The sequence below is a fragment of the Dermacentor andersoni genome, chromosome 3 (assembly GCF_023375885.2).
Source record: "Dermacentor andersoni chromosome 3, qqDerAnde1_hic_scaffold, whole genome shotgun sequence".
In the NCBI taxonomy this organism is placed as follows: domain Eukaryota; kingdom Metazoa; phylum Arthropoda; class Arachnida; order Ixodida; family Ixodidae; genus Dermacentor; species Dermacentor andersoni.
The window spans coordinates 17,420,594-17,439,773 of record NC_092816.1 but is presented as its reverse complement, the minus strand read 5'-3'; the positions used below and the strand labels follow the sequence as shown (position 1 = coordinate 17,439,773).

Sequence of the window (19,180 nt, the reverse complement as noted above, 5' to 3'; positions counted from 1 at the left end):
ATTGCGGTTCCTTTTGTAAATATGAAATAATTTTGCTATCATGCGACACCGAAAGATTTATCTTTATCTTTTTTCTGCTTGTACCTTTCTGACTTCATTATAGTTTGCATAACACAAAACACATAGCAAGAAAATCGACCTTGTAAAAGTACATTATTTCTGGCGTATATCGTTCTTTAGAATCATGGTTCTTTTTATGGTTGTATGTCACCTTTTACTATGTATTTTCTGATTTCAATGCATTTTTTTCCCGAAGACATGTAGTTACATATGACGTACTAACAAAAGTTATTTTTTTACTTTCATTTATTTAGTGTACTCGTATTAGGAGACGGTAAAAAAAATGTCATTGTTTTACAATATTATGTATTATACTTTTTAGTTATTCTTGTTGTAGTCCCAACTGCCTTGTAAAGAGTTCATTGGCCTAGTCATGATGTCATAACAGCTTTTAGCCAATGGACCTCTCCAGAATATTTTCTTTGTGTGAAGTAAATGATTTGATTTGAAAAATTTGTATTGATTTGTGTGTGTTTGTGTAGTCATATCATAAGAACCCAACAAACAGACACCAAGGACAGCTTCACAAGCGCAAGCGAACACGTGGGTTCGTGCCGCACCTGCGTTCAGTGGTTTTTTCATCCACTTTCATTTCCATTAATTTATCATTTTCTTTAATTCTGTTAATAAGTACATGCAATTTCCCCTGTGCTGTCCTTGGTGTTTTTGTTTGTTGGCTTCTTAGGATATGACTAATAAAAATCGGGCCCTCGGTTTCCTTTCTTTTCGTTCATATATATGTGTGTGTATGTGTGTGGGTGGGGTCCGGAAAGCTGGTCCGTAGTTAGTAGTTAGTGCGTAAATGGTATTGTTCTGATTTGATTACGTAATGGGTATCGAGGAGAAGAAGTGGGTATGCTGACAACATGGAATCTGTTTATATATATATATATATATATATATATATATATATATATATATATATATATATATATATATATATATATATATATATATATATATATAACAAAAAACTTGATTTGCTCAGATCAGTAAATCTTTGGCAAAAAGATTGTGTGGGTAAGTCATGCGGCCTGCCATGGTAGTTTTAAAAAATTCAGACTACTCGTTTTTGCAAGCTTAATAACTTTTCATGGTTTTTTGCTGTCGTTGTTCCCCAAATCAAGGTACAATAAGGTAGCTTCGAGTAAAAAAGGGCATACTTTAGCCATAATGGTATTAGATCACCAGTTTTATACGTACACCCTGCTACTTTGTAAGATCATTGCCAAGCTTATTGACATTATTGTCCCAGGAGAATTTCTCTTGAAATCATGCCCCCAAACACTTTTGCGTTGTTACTTGTTCTAGCCCGTTTGCTTGAAATCGAACAGTTATATTAACAGGCAATGGCTTATTTATCGGTTTAAATATAATATACTTGACTTTGCTGACATTCAATTGTAGTTTTTTTATGTACCGCTATTCAGATAATAAATTTAAGTAATCATTTATTTCTTTTTATAAGCATTGCAGTGGACGGCAGGACACTTTCTCGGAAAGTCGCTGCTGCACGTGGCAAACATTCAAAATGAGCGCCGGAAACCGCGGGCCGTGACAGCGCACGCGCGTGCGCGTGATCGTTGGGCAAGTTCGCGTCGCTCCCGCGTTGCGGAGGCGGAGGACAGGCGCCACCATCGTAAAAACGCCGCCGGTGGGTGTGCGCGCGCAACGACCGTGCGATGGGAAGCCTCCAGAATGCCGCCGGTGCCGAACCCGGCATTGCAGCACCAGGACGTGAGAGTCCTCCTGCCAGCTTCAGTCAACTGGGAATACCAACGGGCCCGGAACTCCGGAACACAGTGCTTTTTGGGCCGGTGAGGTGACTTGCCGCCAGAATAGCCGCGCTCTCGATGGCGCAGTCGGCGGGGCGCGTCAATGCTCACTGACGTGTTTAGAATGTCGCACAATGCGTGCTACCAGTCGCCAACTGCCGCTCATAAGGTCGCCGTGACGTTTGTGGTCCAGCTTGTGACCCCTGATCGCACACCTACTCGAGCTAACCACAAATCATGTAGTTGACAAAAATATCCGGACAAGTTTCACAGTGCAGGCATGCGTAAAACGCGCCGCTTTTAATTTTTACGATGAAAAATTATCTTTAATTTTTCACGAAGGTCTTATTTCCGGCGCTGTTACACCCGCGCGTTCTAATTCTGCGATGAACTGTCGCTTATCTGTTTTGGCTATACATGTGATCGAAGCAGTAATTTTTCTATATAAAGACCGCGTTTTTGTTTAGGCATTTATTGCTTCTAATTGGCGCTAGCTAGAATGCGCGGTTTGACAGCGTTGAAACATACCGTGTAACTACGCTGTAAGTTTTTTGCTTTCTTTTCTTTCTTTTCTTTATCTTGTTCCAAGTACGTGGAGCTTATTATGACATCCTGACGCGCCTGACGATATATCTTTCCACACTTTCGAAGCTTCGCCGAGGGAGTGTTGTCGTACTTGTTAACGCGAACAAAACTCTAGGCCACACGTTTACGGGCATGAATGCAGCACGTCATAGAGGTGCATGAAAGATTATCACAATGCGTGAAATGTTTCAGAATGGTAAATTTGCCGTACTGTTGCTGTTCATGCTCTTTTGTAGTGCTGTAAAGATTGATATAGGTTGTAATTGACGCACGTCTGCATCCTGTGAGAAATAACGCACCATAAGCCAATTTCTTTGTTTATGACTATTGGTAAATGTTTTATCTGTGTGCACTAGCTATGGTGAGAGCTATCTGGCAAACCTTGATATAATGTAATGATGCTTTTGCTGCATATCCTCAACAATGATTATTTGACACGGAAATAACAGTGTGAGCAAACCTACTTGCACATGTTTCTTTTGTCACATTTGCTTTCCTTGGTTTAGGTAATTAGTGCATAATTAGTGCATGCAACTGAGAATGATTGATGCTCCTAAATGTGATCAAGTCAGGAATAGAGTTCTATTACGCATACATGATGTAGTGTGAAGCAACGTTTATATAAGGTGTCCAAGCTAACATTAGCCAAGCTATTAAATGAAGAAAGAGATTCAAAAAACACAGTGCAAGATACGATTTCAAGATTCAAGTCTGTTCAGTCATCACTGACAAGCGAACACTATAGATGTTATAATTGTATCTTGCAGAATGTGTTTTAAATAATTTTTTTCATTAGACAGCTTGTTGCATCAGCTAGGACACACAATAAAAGCTTATAAAGTTAGTGTGAAGGGGTACACATTCAGCAGTTCGTACTGCTGTGTAGATTCGTTTTACTTTGACTGGCTTTATTTTTGTGTTTGTGTGTGAAGCTGTGCATAATTAAGTGCAATGCATTGGACATATCAGCAGTATCTCAATAATGAATCACGAAAATAAAGTTTAATTGGGACAAAGACATGTTCCAGCGCATAAGAAAAATAAACATATGTGCAGAGACAAAACAACAGAAAAGGTAAAGTGCTTATACCTTAAATGCTGGACTTCCTAGTACATTGGGCCCTTTCTCGCTTTGTCCCTTTCTCGCTTCCCTTTTCTCCAGTTTATTTAGTTAATCAGATTGCCTTGACTAACTGCCAAGCCAGCGCTCTGCATTTTCTGTCGTCCTTTTGTCTCTGCACATCCTTTCATTTGTCTTACGCTCTAAAGCATGTCTTTGTGCAAATTCCAACTAGCCCAACTCCCCGCCTTAAAAGTTTAATTGCATTAGAACAGCTAGTCAATCATGTTGTTTATGAATCTGTTGGATTTCATAAAGACTGTGCAATGATGTGAATTAACCCTCTCCATAATATTTATGAACTAGCAGTCATTAATTGTGCTCTAAAATGTGTTTGCGGAATGCAGGGACTATATTTTGAGGCTATCACTTTCGGAGATATTTTCACTTTTGTGAGGTTTTGCATGGCTAGATCCGGAAGCATCGGCACCTACAGGTGGCACAATATATTATATGACAGTATGTCTGGCCATTGTGCCAGGAACTCTGTCACTCATAGATGCTGTGTTCGACACTAGTCAAGCAAAATTTTATGAAAGTGGAAGTAAGTATCCTCAAAAGTGATTGCCTCAGAATACCGCCACAGATTACTATGCCAATTGTCCCATTTAGTGCCACTGATGTGTGAAATATCTTTTTACTCAATACATTTGTAAGTGGTGCTGTTTTTTCTTTTTTTCTATCTGCAGATTAAGCCACTGAGAGCTGTGTCTCGATTAGAATGGGCATTTTTTACCATTTCATCGTTGAGCCTCATTGTGTCCCTGGGTTTCACAGTAGAACGTTTGATAACCTTACCAAAGAACACGGATGATTACACTTTTGCCATCATGTTGTGCTTCACATCATGTAAGTTCATTTAAGCTTTGGCATACCAGAACAGGTATAGCACTGTTTTCATAACTGCTCTGAATGACGTGCGACATATGCAGCTGTGAGGAGACTTTCACATACGCCTTTCGTGTGTCTGCCCATGCTATAGTGCCAAGAGGCAAGTGATGTGTGCAGTGATTGATAGAGTGGACAATTGTTTACTAACAGAGCATAAAGCTCTGGGCCTGTGCTCCTAAAGAACTCTGTGCAGGAGGCTATATCTGCACTGCTGAAGTTAAGGTCTACGAGCACGCTCCAAGAATGCTGCTGGCTACTGCTAGCTTGTGTATTCCATGTACTTTGTGCTTCTTTTTCGATGACCCTTACCATTTCCTCCACGCAGAGTAACCAACCAGAACTACTTCTGGTAACTTCCTTACCTTTCTGTAAATCCTTTCTCTCTCTCTCTCTTTTAATTCGAGAGAGGAAAGAGACAATACATTTGTGTTAGTGCTTCAGAAGAGTGTTGAAGTGGGCTGATTTGTGATTCACTGAGCAGGAATGAGCAGTGCAAAGGGCAGGACAAAGATTAGGAAGACATTCACTCCATCTATACATCTTTCTAATCTCTTGCCACTCTTCTGTACTGTTTGTTCCTGGTTTAGCAAGGGCTTCCTACTAAAGAGAACAAGAAGAAAGAAGCCAGATCTGTGCATCTTCTGCTAAGTGCAAATAGCTGTTTTATATGACAATCCCTAAATCTTGTGCAATCACATGCAATCGTGTGCAGCTGTTACTCGGTCGCATGCAATCGTGTGGAGAGGTAGAATGTACACTACTTCAGTATGCCGTAACATGAAAACGTTGCTGGCATTCTGACTTCCTGCACACCATTGTGAAGATATTTTTTTCACTACTTAGGAGCAGCTACGTGGCCGACACTAAAAGCAGTGTGCTCAATAATACCGCTCATGTGTGCATGCATGGGGAGGCCTTAAAACCATGTTATGAATCTGAACAAGTACTTTCTGTGAAATAAAAAAGCAGCTCAAAGAACTAGCAACGGGTAGTGAGGTCCCTTGGTTAAAAACAAATCATATTATTCTGCATGTCATGTGCAGACATAGAATAAACTGCGAGAAAATAAGTAATGCTAGATGAGAAAAATACTGTACATAGAAAAAGATGTGAAAAAGAAAAGCAACAGGGGTAATGGCTTCTTTTTTTATCCTATTGCAAAGACATTGTTAGGTATGTCATTGTTAGACATCTTGGAATATGGGTGTGTGCACGGATTCTCTTAGTATCTTTTTCTTTTCTCCTCATCTTTTCTACCCTTTCCGCAACCCTCACTGAAGATTAGCCAAGTGGACAGTTAACCTGGTTAACAGCTCTGCATTTTACCTCATATTTTTGCTCTGTTCTTTGGGGATATTGTGTTAATGTGCAGTTATCAACAGATTACCTGTATCGTGCAGTTGATACTATCAACATTAATTCAATGCAGAAAAGTCATACATACGTACTGTACCTTCATTTTAGGATCTGCACCTTCCTGCAAAAGGGCTATTATATATGTTCTGTTGAAGTAGAGCTTTTACGTTTACAAAAGTGCTTGGCAGGCAGCTGTTCTGCAACAGGTGCTGTTATTGCACTGTGCTTTCCTGCTAAAAATGACCTAGAGCCGTAGCTCTGACCTGAATCTCTTGTGCTGTTCTGTTTTTTTTTTTTTTTTTCTTTCTTTTTCTTAACCTTTTTGTTGCCTGTATCTAGTTTAAAGTGTGGCAGTTAACACCTGGCCTGCACTTGCATTTCTCTGCCTATATGTATTAATATTCTGGTCATAGTCATAAGTTGTGCGTTGGGTGGCTACCATTAACTCTTCTGGGAATCCAGAAATTGAAAATTAACTTTTCTATCCTTTTCTAAAAATAATCACTCAAATAAAACTCCTTTTCACTGTATTCTTTCACTGTATTTTTATGCTAGGTGTTACACAAATGGACTCAGTGCAAAATGTCTGCCCCGAAGTTTGGTACTGCGAGCCATTAAGCTGGTCACATAATTGGAGTTGCCAAGGAGGATCTATTACCTCTGCTCACGTGATGTCGCTTCTTTCTTTCTTCTTTTTCCTTCCTTTTTTTTCAGTATTCTGTTTCTTTTACATTGTGCATGGGATACTGAAGGAAAGATACCACGAGATTGCTGTCTTCATCAGCAGTAGCTTTCTTCTTCTTCTCTATTTGGTCCTCAATGTTGCATCAGCGAGCCAAACTGTTGGCGCATCCATTGAGAAAAAGGTACAGTAAAAGCACTTCCATTCTATATGCTTAGCAGAGAGCCCTATATAAACCTTTAAGGATGGAAGATGAGCTCAGCGCTTTTTTTGTTTTTCGTGCCAGCCTGCAGATTATTTTAGCTCCTGTGTTGCTCTGCGCTTCTTCCAGATGGCGTGCTTTATATTGAACTTGTTGTAAATAACATCAAGTGGCTCAAGAAGCTATTGAAGAGTGAATTTTGGGGCATAGACTCACTTGTGTGCAGTTAACCTACCTTCATTACAGTGTAATCAATTTCTTTTAATTATTAAGCTTCACCTTTCTGACAGAATATTTTTCTGCGGTCTTGCTTTATGTGATCATCAGAATCGTTTGCACATAATGTTGGGAGCATACACTAACTTGAGTGCAGTGCACTAACTTTTGTTGCAGTGTAGCAAAATTTTTTTTTCCTAGTAAAATTCACCTTTCAGACAGAAATATTTTGCGTGGTCTTGCTTTATATGATCACAATCACTTACACACACAAAAAAACATGTTTTTCTGGCAAGTTCTTACATTTCTTTTACGGTGCTTAAAAGGAAGCTTTAGCTCAGGCCCAACTCCGACGTGGCCTATTGAAATACATGTAAAATGCAGAAACGCTTTTCTGAGATAACCCTTGGACCAATTTTATAGATTTGTTGCATTTGAGAGAAAAAGGCAACTTCTAGCTACTGTTGGAAGCGGAATTTCAATTTAGGGGCTGAAGTTTGTTAAAAGAATTTTCCAAAACTTGGTAGGTAAGTAGAAGCACGAAGTTTACGAATTAATATATCTGCATCAAGAACAGATGTTGTGTTTCTGTAAACAGCATCAATAAGGTAATTCAAAAAGGACCAATTCGATATGTCAATTTATATCTTACACGAATATGTTACGCCGTGTACAAGGGTTCTGCGAAAGCTATATTTCCATATTACTAAATTATTTGAGATTCATGTGTAACATGTCAATTTTGTCTACTTTAGATGTACTATTACATGCAATTCACAGAATCATATAATTTTTCGTTGCTGAGTTAGACTTGTAAACTTGATAGTTTCGTTTTCTAAAGGTTTTCAATATTTGCCCATTTTTAATTAAAAAATTGACGACCTAAATCAAAAATTCAAAACCAACAATAACCAGATCTTGGGTTTTTCTTTTAAATGCAACAAACTTCGTCAAATTTAGCGCAGTGGTTGCCGAGAAAAACGAATTCTCCTATTGCATGTATTTAGATAGGAGCACCTGAGCTATAACTTCCTCTTAAAGAAAAGGGTAGAGCATAAAATGCCACTCTGAAGCCTTTTTCTTTTTCTGTTGCTTTTTCTTAAGTCTACTTGGATTCAGGTATTTTGTCTAGACTTCGCTGTTTATGCTAACTGGAGCTTCATATGGCTAAAAAATTTCGCACCCGTTATTGATACTTCTGGCTGCCACTGAAGTACATATACGAAGATGAGAGCAGTTCAGGATGTTGAGTGCAAATTGGTGCATGTCCCATGCAGGTGCGGCTGGGTGTGGCTGTCTTGTTCTTAATCGGCATCGTGTATTTAGGTGTGCGAGTGGCACATGGATACCGGCGTGAGCGGAAGCTGCTCTTCCGCATCAATGCTAAGGAAGACCTGCAAGCCATGCTCGGATGGCTTTTCCTCTGCTCTTCGCTCATCTTTTTCGACGTGCAGCTACAGGTGGGCACCAGGCACATATCCACCAGCTTTTCCCTGTAAATTGGGACTTAACTGCTCCCAGATGAATAACTCCACAGGTTTGGTTGCAGCAGTGATTTCAGTCGTGAATTAAAAAGAGGTCTGGCTTTGTAGCCTTGGAGTACCAATCGTCTTATGTTAAAAAAGGCTTGGAAAATAAGCACCTGTGATAAGTCAGCATGCCCACCATAGTAGCCCAGTGGCTATGGCGTTGTCCTGCTGATATTGAGATTCCGGGTCCGATCCTGGCTGCGGCAGGCACGATATGGTGGGGGAAAAATTCAAGAATGCCAGTGTACTTAGATTAGGTGCACATTTAAGAACCCCAGGTGGTCAAAATCCATCTGGAGGCCCCCACAATGATGTGCCCCATAATTAGATTGTAGGTTTGGCATGTAAACTCGCAAATTTCATTATTTCCTTTTTAATTAATTTAGTTTGTGCTCACAATAACCAGGTGTCACTCCTGTTCATATTCACATCCCCTCACAACCTTCTTCGCTCTGTAATGCTTAATCTCAAGCCTGTGACATGAGTGTGCAGCGAGTATGATTCATTGTATTCGTGAGTGAGTATGCCGGCCTATGCTTGCTTCTTTAATATAAAAATATTAGATTAAGCTCAACGGGGCGATGATGGAGGCTAGTTGGTTGCCGCTCATTTCTTGTCTTGAACTCTGTATAAGACACAGACACACGAATGGAGCACAAATTAAAAACTGATTGTAAGCATAAGAACATCTATTGTCTTCTTTTCCTCTTGTTCACTGCCCTTACCCCTGTATAACTACATATATCTATTACCAAATAAATTAGTCATTAGTATGCACTCCATTCATCTATCTGGTGGTGCCTTCCCTGCTTTTATTTTGCACATAGTGCAAGAATAGAAAAACTCAATCTGCATGTTTCTTTCATTACTTATTCTTTTGTGTTTGTGTGTGAATAAGGTCACCATGCTCTGCTAGATGTTCACTCCACTGACCACCACTAGGGGCTGTATACTTGACATTGTCTTTGATGTACAGCTTGAGCATCATGGAACGATAGAAATCAGTTAAGCCTTATAAAAAATAAGAAACGGCAGACTTAGTGCTGGATTTCTGACATGCACATTTAATATTATATGCATTGACTTATGTACTTATGTGTCTGTCTTGATGGCTTTTAATAAGACTTAGTCGTGCACTCTGGATCATCTTCCTCTTATTACTTTAAATGATAGTGAATAATCCACAGAAAAAAGATTTAGAAGCTACATATAGATGAATTGCAGTGTTTGTAAGAGCAAGTAACACTCCAGCAATACCTTTAGCTTTATAACCATAGGCTTATTACTAGTAAAACATAAACATTGAGGTGCATCCACCCTAATTTTTGCCAGCGCTAATGGTTGCTGGTGGTTTCTTTTCTTCTTTAAGTGAGACCTTGCTGCTTCACTATAGGTTCTCATGTGCCATTATCAGAAGCAGCTGAGAATTCGCTGGCAGTGTGAAGCCCAGTTACAAAAGTTGCATAAAATTTCTTGCATTCCAATTATGTTAATACAATGCTTATAATATGTGCTACAAACTTGTAGGTTGTGTTTATTGAGATTATGTCGTGTTGCTAATGTTCGCACCGCTGTAATTCTGTGAATAGCTGAGCAGAAACAGCTGATGTGCATCAAATGGCTCTTTTCTTGCAGGGCACCATGCTCATCTTTGTCATGCACAATGGTGTAGATTTGAATGATGTTGAGACCATTGTGCTGGCTGTTGGAGTACTAGTGACCCTAGTCTGGGCCTTTGCTGGGGAACGCACTGTGAGTAGTGCATCTTTGTATAGCTATGCTCTATGAAGAGTGTGCCACAAAATGCATAGTGTAATATAAAATTATAATCTGCTGGTCCTGGCTGTATTTCCTATTTTAATGCAGTATACACTTCTCAGAACTTGTAAACAGCCGAAAACACATGGCCACTACTGTTTGCAAATCACAATGGTGGCCGTGTGATGGAGCTTCCACAAACTTAAATATGCAAGAAGTGCTGGGTGCAAACCATGGTACCACAGGTAACCAGATAAACCACTGGTCTTTTCTAATGAGTACACATTTCCTTGGTGTGGTGGTCGGTGGCTCTTTATGGTGATTGACATCTGAGAACAAGACTCTGTGGGAGTACAGTCGAACCCACTTATAGCAATATTCAAGTGCCAAGAAAGCTAAATTGTTATAACCAGGTTGCACGAAAAAAAAAAAGAACAGAGGGGACAGACATCAAAACATTTTTGTTAAACAGAAGTGGAGTCGAACCAGTTATAACATTATTTGTTTTAGCAATACTTGGATATAAGAATGAGCGGCTGCAGTACCGTGAACTTTTCTGTGTGTTCTATGGTAAAATAAACCACTTACTACAATGTTTCCATGCCATGTTATTTGTTATAACAAATACCTGGCTACGTCCCACATTCAAGGCAAGCTCTCAGCCATGAGACTACAGCTGTTTGTTCATGAGTTCTCAACTAAAGTGTTCCACATATCCGAATTGCACTGACACAGACTTCTCAAGTGTCCCAGATGTTACTAGAGCATGAGCTATAAGAAAAAGTAACAGCTTGGCTGCATACTCTTTTCTCTGAGATTCACCTTGTGATATCGTCACTCAGCAGTGTTTCTCACAACTCTTTATTTGCATGCATACAGAGCAGACACAAGTTCTGCTTACAAATTTTGCACGCATGTGGTACTTACACACTACGTGCTACACATCACTATCGCTACTTTGCGCCAAAACGTTTTCGCTATAAGTATTACAACTAATAAATTTTCTGCGTAAATTACAATGGCTGTAACATGATAATCCCTTTCCCTTTCTCTGTTCACTGCAGATATACAAGGAAAGTAAGGCCTGGCTATGTGTTTTTGTCCTGCTCTGGTTTCCCAACGTTGTCTACATAGGCCTGAGGTTATACGATGTAAGTTGCCTTCAGAAGTGTCTCAACACAAATATTTACCTATCAGTATAAAGTCAGAGCCAGCTTAGTATAAGCATACAGGTAGCCAGCTGAGTTTAATGTGCGAAAAACATTGATTAGTTTTAAAGCGAAGCTTTCTTTGTCTGTCTTCCTGGGTTTGGTGTGGCTGCTGCTGGCTGTTGTCTGGCTGGGTCAAATGGTATCTAAGCGGATATATTTGTAGATATATATACGAAGGTCACATGTGTGCTGAATGCAAGTACTACCAGCAAATAAGCTTATATGAACCCTGCATGCCACTTGACCAAGTAGTGCCGGTAAGTGCATCTCTCTTCTGCGTAATAAAGAAGGTAAATTCCTGTATAATATCTGAACATATAATACCAACACATAGTTGTCTCTAAAGCACATGGACCTTTTAACAAAATAGCACATTATATTCAACAAATTCTTTAATTTACTTGATTTTCTTTTATTTAGCCCTTTCGTATGTGGGTGTGTGTGGGCACACACCCACATACGAAAGGGCTAAATGCTCCAGAATGGGTATGTGCCACTATGGCACAAGAGGTACAGAATGCTTAAATGTAGCTGGGCATCTGTATTACTTCCCTGTGCATACACCTGTCATAGATGTTCTTCCTTCAACATACATCGCCTTCGTCCAGGTGACATGGACGTCTCAGCCAGTACATGTGCCTGATTTGTTGCTTGCGTTTCGACATAGCTAGTGAGCAATGTAGTGAATAAAAATAAAGATTGCATGAGAATAATGTTGTGATATTTGTGGTGGATAAATGTAAACTTTAATTGCATCAGATTGCAAGTTGTGCAGGATGAAAGTATACACAATTGTATGCACCATCAGTATTTGTATAGCATCTAATTAAGAGCTTCACTAAAGCTTTGGTTTACATAGATTCCAACAAGTGTGTTGGATCTGCATAATATTTTTTCTAGGCATGTAACTTCAATAATTTTATCCCCCTCCTCACCCAACCACCAATAGTGTCACTTGTCAGGACCTGTACGGTGCCTGGTTCTTTAAAATATCAATGAGCAAAAAGAGGCAATAGTGACAGGTAATTAGTTGTAAGCAGTTGAGACCACGATAATGTTAAGGCATGTGTGGAACGGCTAGTACTCCTCATGTTTAAGATACCATCTTATTGCTAATTTCTATTCAGGTGCAGCTGGAAGAGATGTCGGACTTCATGTTATGGCTAAAATATTGATTCATGAAGTAACAAATGTTGTGAACTAATGCAAAGGGAGTCATAAATTGGAAAGGTGCTGTCCAAGCAGAAAGGGCCAAGGAACACCGGGGGGGTCAAAATTAACCCAACGTCCTCCATTATAGCTTTTCTCTACATTCATCACGACCCCTTGATGTAAATGCAATCAGACAGCCTATTTCTCTTTTTGGCAGTATGAACCACTGTAATGAATATGATGAGAAGGTTTCAGGTTTGGTACCTGGCCATGGTCACCATAGTCAGTAGGACAGTATGCTCCTGTACCAAGTTTTGGATGCGCTTTAAACCTTTCTGGTCGTGTGTGGGGACCCTCCCGACACACGAAAATATCCATTCCAGAGGTGCGCAACATGCACGCATGCTCGCATTCGCCAGTTATTTGTCTTGGCAGCACCCACTTTAAGGAACTTTTCTAATAAGTGCACTTGACAATGTCTCCAGATGAGGGCAACATTTTTCCTTTTTTTCCTTTCTTCATGCTTTAAGGGATTTTCGCATGATTTGCGGCATGAAGCGCCGACAGGAAAGCGACGTTTCATGTGCGTGTGTTTTATGAACAGTGTCACATAAGTTTAGTGAATCCGAAGACTATTTTAGTGCAGTGTATCAATATATGTCGACTTCAGATGGTGAACAAATGTCCTCAGTTGAGAACAATTTAGAAGGAAGCAACAATGAGGACCTTACAGGCCTGCAGTGCAAATCGTGGTCTTCACCCAGGAGGGTGTTTCGAGCGATACACTACTCAAGTATCGTTGAGAGCCTCAGAAGTAAACTAATTTTCTGAAATAAATCACTTTAAATCCATTTGTATACCTGAGCATTTTTCCTGCAAGGTGCCTAAATGCATGAAATGGCTCCTGATTAGAACGATAACAAATTGGGTAAATGTGTGTGGCCGAAGGGTTAAAGAACCCAAAGTTGTCAAGATTAATCAGGAGCATTCCACTATGGCATCTCTCATAGCCCCTGAGCCCCTGTGTTGCTAGAGTACTGAGTAAACGAGAAGATAGGGGCTTAACCGAGGGGCCCGATCTTTATTAGTCATACCATAAGAAGCCAACAAACACTGACACCAAGGACAACATAGGGGAAATCACTTGTGCTTAATAAATGAAATAAGGAAACGATAAGCTAATGGAAAATGAAAGTGGATGAAAAAACAACTTGCCGTAGGTGGGAACCGAACCCACAACCTTCGCATTTCGCGTGCGATGCTCTACCAATTGAGCTCCCAGGATTCTAACTAAGACTCCCAGGGTTCTACTAGGACACCTAAATACCCAAGAAGGTGGATGGGGAAACGGCGCCGCGGTAGCTCAATTAGTAGAGCATCGCACGCGAAATGCGAAGGTTGTGGGTTTGGTTTTCACCTGCGGCAAGTTGTTTTTTCATCCACTTTCATTTTCCATTAATTTATCGTTTCTTTATTTCATTTATTAAGCACAAGTAATTTCCCCTATGTTGTCCTTGGTGTTAGTGTTTCTTGGCTTCTTATGGTAAGAGTACTAGTACTGATTGTAGCACACAACAGAGCAGTGGATGGGGAACAAACAACATGGACGGGCTCTGTAGGGTTCATTCCCCATTCATTGTTCTGCTGTGCACTATCAGTCATGGTGCACCAAATAGCTCAAACTTGTGCATTGCTTTAGGAAGTTAAACACCATCAGTAAATCGGTAACATTTTGGCGCTGTGTATAAGCCTGCCCTTCTTGTTTCTTGCATCTATCATTAGTATTGCGATCAGGCTCAGCACGCTTTTCTTGCTTTTCTAAAAGTAACTAAATTAGGCTGAAATATGTAACATATTTCTGTTTTCAAATCGTAGGACCTCAGACATTACTGATTCTATTTTAACGTCCTTTAGTAGCGTGACCTGCAGTGACCGGCCCTACTGTGCATGACCTGTACTGTGTGTGTTCTGCTTTATTCTTTCCTCTTTCCTCACTTTCTTCCTATCTTCCATTTCTATATTTCTGTCTCCTCCTTTCTGAAAGATAGGCAGGTGTTGTGCCCCTCCGGTAGCAGTTGCTAACCTTCTTGCTTTCCCTTTCCTGTCAAGTGTACATATGTTTTCAAATCAAATAATAATTATAATTATAATAATTCTTGCAGTTGCAACGGAGCAAATCGTTGACCGTTCTGTACCAGGCCACAGTGACATGTGCTGTGGTTGCCCTACTGATACGAGTGATATTGGCATTTACCATGTACAAGGTGGTGCGCAACTTTGGCCGCGGGCTTCGAGAAAAATGTATGTATGCGTGCGTGATTTTAAATATTTTCCTTCTCATCAACCATACGTTGAAGCACAAAGGGGGCTGCTGTGTACGTTGGAACTGCAAGAACAGCTACGAGAGAGAGATCAGACATTGTGCTTGGTCATTTACTTGTAGTCATGATTTTAGAGTGCAGCGATTATTCATAATTGAATATTTTAATACCCTGATTTACTTGCGTCTTGTCACTACCTAACGTACTAGAAGTGGTGAGTTGTGACCTGTGTTTAAAAGCATTACTTGCTTGACAACATTTATAGGCATGGTGGCACAGAAGTAGAAATCACTCCAACAGGAGTGACCCTGTTTTAAAAATACGTATTTGGCCATAAGCTTCAAAGCTGCAAAGTGGTAACAGGAAGTTTTACTGCAATGAGGTCCCTTCTTTCACGCTGTCCCCTGCCTGTCTAACAATGTTCTTACTCCATTCAGTCAGCTTAGTTGTTATGTCACATTATTCACCTTTCTTTCCCCTGACAATGATAGATGCTAGGATGCTGAACCACGATCCCTCCAATAAAAAGTTTGATTAGAGCTGGTTAAGACTGCAACTTAGCACAGCCTTTCATATGGCTTAATAGTTCAAACTGATGTTTAGAGATGGTGTAGTAATATAAATTTTCTGGCACAATACTGTGAAGTTGAGAAGTTGTCATACTCTGTGGTTGGTGATTGAGCATGAGCTGAACTTTTCTCATTGTCATTATCCTGACAGCAAGCACATGCCCATTACTACTTAAAAGAATAGTTGTAAGATTGGTGTCTGTCATCCCTCCATTACAGTGCTATAGGAGTGCTTGTGGAATGTAATCAGCATGAGCCTTTACATATTTTGTTTCGCTATGTCACCTTATTGCGTACACCAAACACAGTATTGCAGGTAGCTAGGAATAATTAGCTGCAGCAAAATGTGCAAGTTGTCATATAACTTTCATGTCACACTTCCCAGTTCTTTATTTTACTAACATGCTGTTACACTTTTCCATTGCTCTCTCTATCTGAGATTTATACTTGTAGTGAACTGCTTCCGACTAACTAAGGCGGCTCGATTTCCCTAAATTGGGGAAAGCAGTGTGCGCAGGAGAGTCATTGGAGTCGCTGCGCCCCTCCACTTACTACCGCTACTCTGCTCCTGACGTGGGCGTAGCTCATTCACCCTGCAGGTGAGGCTTTTGCAAGCTATGGCAAAGGCTCTCTGCACGGCTGGCCTGCCCTATACGGTGGTGGGCATGGCACGTTGCATGTTGCATGGCGACACTCCGCGACAGCTAACCAAGCAATGGGAAACACTTCGTACTTAAAACCATCAGCTTGTGGAAAGATGGCACAGAGCAAGACAGAAGAACACATCACCAAATCAGCTTTATTTCGGGCGCAGCTCTTAGGCGTCCGTTCTGGTGGCGTGCAGCGGCGTAACCGAGCGAACAAGCACAGCAAAAGATGAAAGAGCAAACATGGAGCGGGATATGAAAGATTCGAACCGTGAACAGCGGATACCAATGAGAGTGGCCCCTTCAGTGACGTGCGCGCAGGAAACTGGTGTCGTGCGGACTTGCCCAACCGCTCAATGCGTACTCATAACTGGTCTCAGCCAGACTGCTTGTTCCGTACTATCGTCTGCTCGCATCAGTTTTGGTTTGCTTGGTTTGGTCTCGTTCGCGCTTGTTTCGATTGTCATGGTTTGCAATTGTTTTGTAATCTAATTGTATACACGGCTCACAAATTGTGTAGTACTTTCTGGAAGCCACGCGACACCAGCGATTTCACTGGAACCTTCGACAAGTCATGTATAAAAGCTAATGCGGTTGACCCGCAGGTCAGATTTTTGACGATCACAGACTCTGCTACAAAGTCTCTCTCAATTCTTTGCCTCAATACATTGCAAAATACATGTAGAGTTGCACTCAAATTTCGCATTAGGGAGTATCGTAATCGTAGGTGAGTTTTTATGGATGCGCAGAGTGCTTGCATGAAGCCCTTCATGTGAAGCGCAGACTAGCCTCAGGTGTGAAACAAACCTAGCAAAAGGTGGTGCATGTGCTGAACTTCTGAAAAACAGTGCATGCGATTTAGTTGGCGCAACACATTTTGTCCTTATTTTCTGGCATTTCTGGCATATTTTCAGCATAGTGACCATGCACCACGCTTGGCTCTCTCAATGGGCAAAGATGATTATACCTCACTGGAAACCGCGAGCGCAAAAAGAAAGCAATTTTTTTCTGCAGTGCCATTCTGATGAGTTCACATGCCATTTGTTTTACATGCCATCGGTACAAACTACAATGACGGAGGTGCGAGCTCTCAATAGAGACATTGCATATGATGTACAACACTGCCCTTCTTATTTCCTGACCTTCTTTATGTCGCTTTTGTGCAAGTTTGTCATGTTCAAGTGTGAAACTTTACTGAAACAAACCTCAAGTAGTCTTTCAGCTGAAAACTTGCAGTGGTGGTTTAATTAGCAGCTGTGGCTTTACCCTATTGAGCAAGAGGCCAGAAGGTTCAATCCTCAGTTGTAGCAACCTCACTGCAATGGGGCCTGACTTGACAGTAAAAACAGCTTAAATGAGAATTACGTGCATTGAGAGACCTGATATGGTCAAAATGAATCTAGAGTCATTCGTTACAGTGTTCCCCACAGCCCAATTGCATGCTTCAAATATGTAGATAAACTAATTGGTCTTTGAAGTAGAGTTGTCTGGGACAACTGGTCAGAGGGAACCCAGGTGATGAGAAGGAAATTGGAAAAATTAATATGCATGCACCAGGCATTCTCAATTCATGAATAGCATTTTATGAAAATCCTTGAATAGGGAAGCATATAATCATTTTGTTCACGCAGTGCAAACTTTGGTCCAAGTTGGGGAGAACAAAGAAACTTGAGAAGCACCTGAGGACCATGCAGTGAATAATGTCATGGAAAATTCAAGACAGGATAGCTTTTTATTTGTAGCTGCCAAAGAATCCATTGTATACAATGGCTAAGTTGTGCTGCTCAGCAAGAAGTCATAGGTTCAATTCTCAGCTGCAGTGGCTGCATGCTGATGGGGGTGGAATGAAAAAGCACTTGTGCGTCAAGATTTCAGTGCATGGGAAAAGGTTGCACGTGGTCATCATTTAAGCTGAGGCCAACCACTAATGGCACCTTTTGTGCTCTTCAAATAGCCTTGGTGCAATTAAGTTCCATCACTCTTTCAACCACAAAAGAATGCATGTGGTCACTACATGAAACACTCTAATTAATTTTTCCTTATGAGATGGGCTTAGTTACTGCTGCATACCTTACCATGTATATTTGTTCTTAAGAAATAAACAAGGAAAAGAATGCTGTTATTGGGACTATGGCACAATAACTGCACAGTAAAACTATATTTCCACCAGAAATAAAATTTTCGTTAAAACCAAACTATACATACCTTGTGGAATCTGGCAGCATGTTTAATAAATACATCTGTACATTAGAACTGCAGTTCTCTTGTAGGTTGAAACTGCCTGCTCTCGTGAAAGCATCTTTTATTCATGCTTTGTCCTTTTGCCACTGTGAAAACGTTCATCACTCAAACATTTCAAAATGCTCAAGTATGTGGTCTTATGTGAGGTTCATGACTGAATAAGTGAGAATTTTCATATTGGCTAAAGCTCTGTGCAGCATTTCTGAACAAGATTTCTATTACTGAGAAGTCTTTCTGCTCCCTAAGTAGCATTATATTGTTTCGTTCTATCTTATAGCTGGTGATTTGCAGATTATGGTTCAGATAAGCTAGGAGATCTGCATGGAACACACTGTACATAATCCCATTGGAATGCTAGTAGCAGATGCGAAAGTTATTGGCTTTTATATATAATTGTCACACCTGTCACCTTCCAAGAGCATCAAATTAAGTTGTTCACTGTTTTAAAGGCTATTATTATTATTATTATTATTATTATTATTATTATTATTATTATTATTATTATTATTATTATTATTATTTGTTTTGAACACACATACACAATTAACAGGAAAGGGAAAGCAAGGAGCAGGCTGGCAACTGCCACCGGAAGGGGCACAACGCTTGCCTACTCTTCAGAAGGGAAGTGACAGCAACACAGAAATGGAAGATAGGGAGGAGGGGAGGCAAGAGGAAAGGAAGAGCAACAGGACAAATCTAAAGACTAAAGTAGAACACAGTACAGGTCACACACAGTAGGGTCGGTCACTGAAGGTCAGGCTACTACAGAATGTTGAATAGAATTGTTTCGACGCTACAAACGAGAACCTAAGTTAGTTAACTCTAAAAAAGTATGTAGAGCGCGATGAGCCTGATCACGTTTAGA

At 40.4% G+C, this 19,180-nt stretch overlaps 1 protein-coding gene across 4 annotated transcripts in view; it reads left to right on the top strand.

The window, feature by feature from the left end:
• Positions 1-1,664: 1,664 nt before the first annotated feature.
• The window catches only part of LOC126520102 (uncharacterized), a 29,137-nt gene continuing 11,621 nt past the window's right edge, over positions 1,665-19,180 (top strand). The window contains exons 1-8 of one of the 4 annotated variants that reach the window (XM_050169223.3): positions 1,666-1,877; positions 4,230-4,389; positions 6,502-6,653; positions 8,165-8,347; positions 10,052-10,168; positions 11,239-11,325; positions 14,700-14,838; positions 15,936-16,026. In XM_050169223.3, the coding sequence (XP_050025180.1) occupies positions 1,743-1,877; positions 4,230-4,389; positions 6,502-6,653; positions 8,165-8,347; positions 10,052-10,168; positions 11,239-11,325; positions 14,700-14,838; positions 15,936-16,026 (1,064 nt within the window). In that variant the 5' untranslated portion in view covers positions 1,666-1,742. Of the gene's footprint in view, positions 1,878-4,229; positions 4,390-6,501; positions 6,654-8,164; positions 8,348-10,051; positions 10,169-11,238; positions 11,326-14,699; positions 14,839-15,935; positions 16,027-19,180 lie in introns of all 4 variants that reach the window. The other 3 variants (XM_055065560.2, XM_050169225.3, XM_050169224.3) reach the window with 3 other exon arrangements.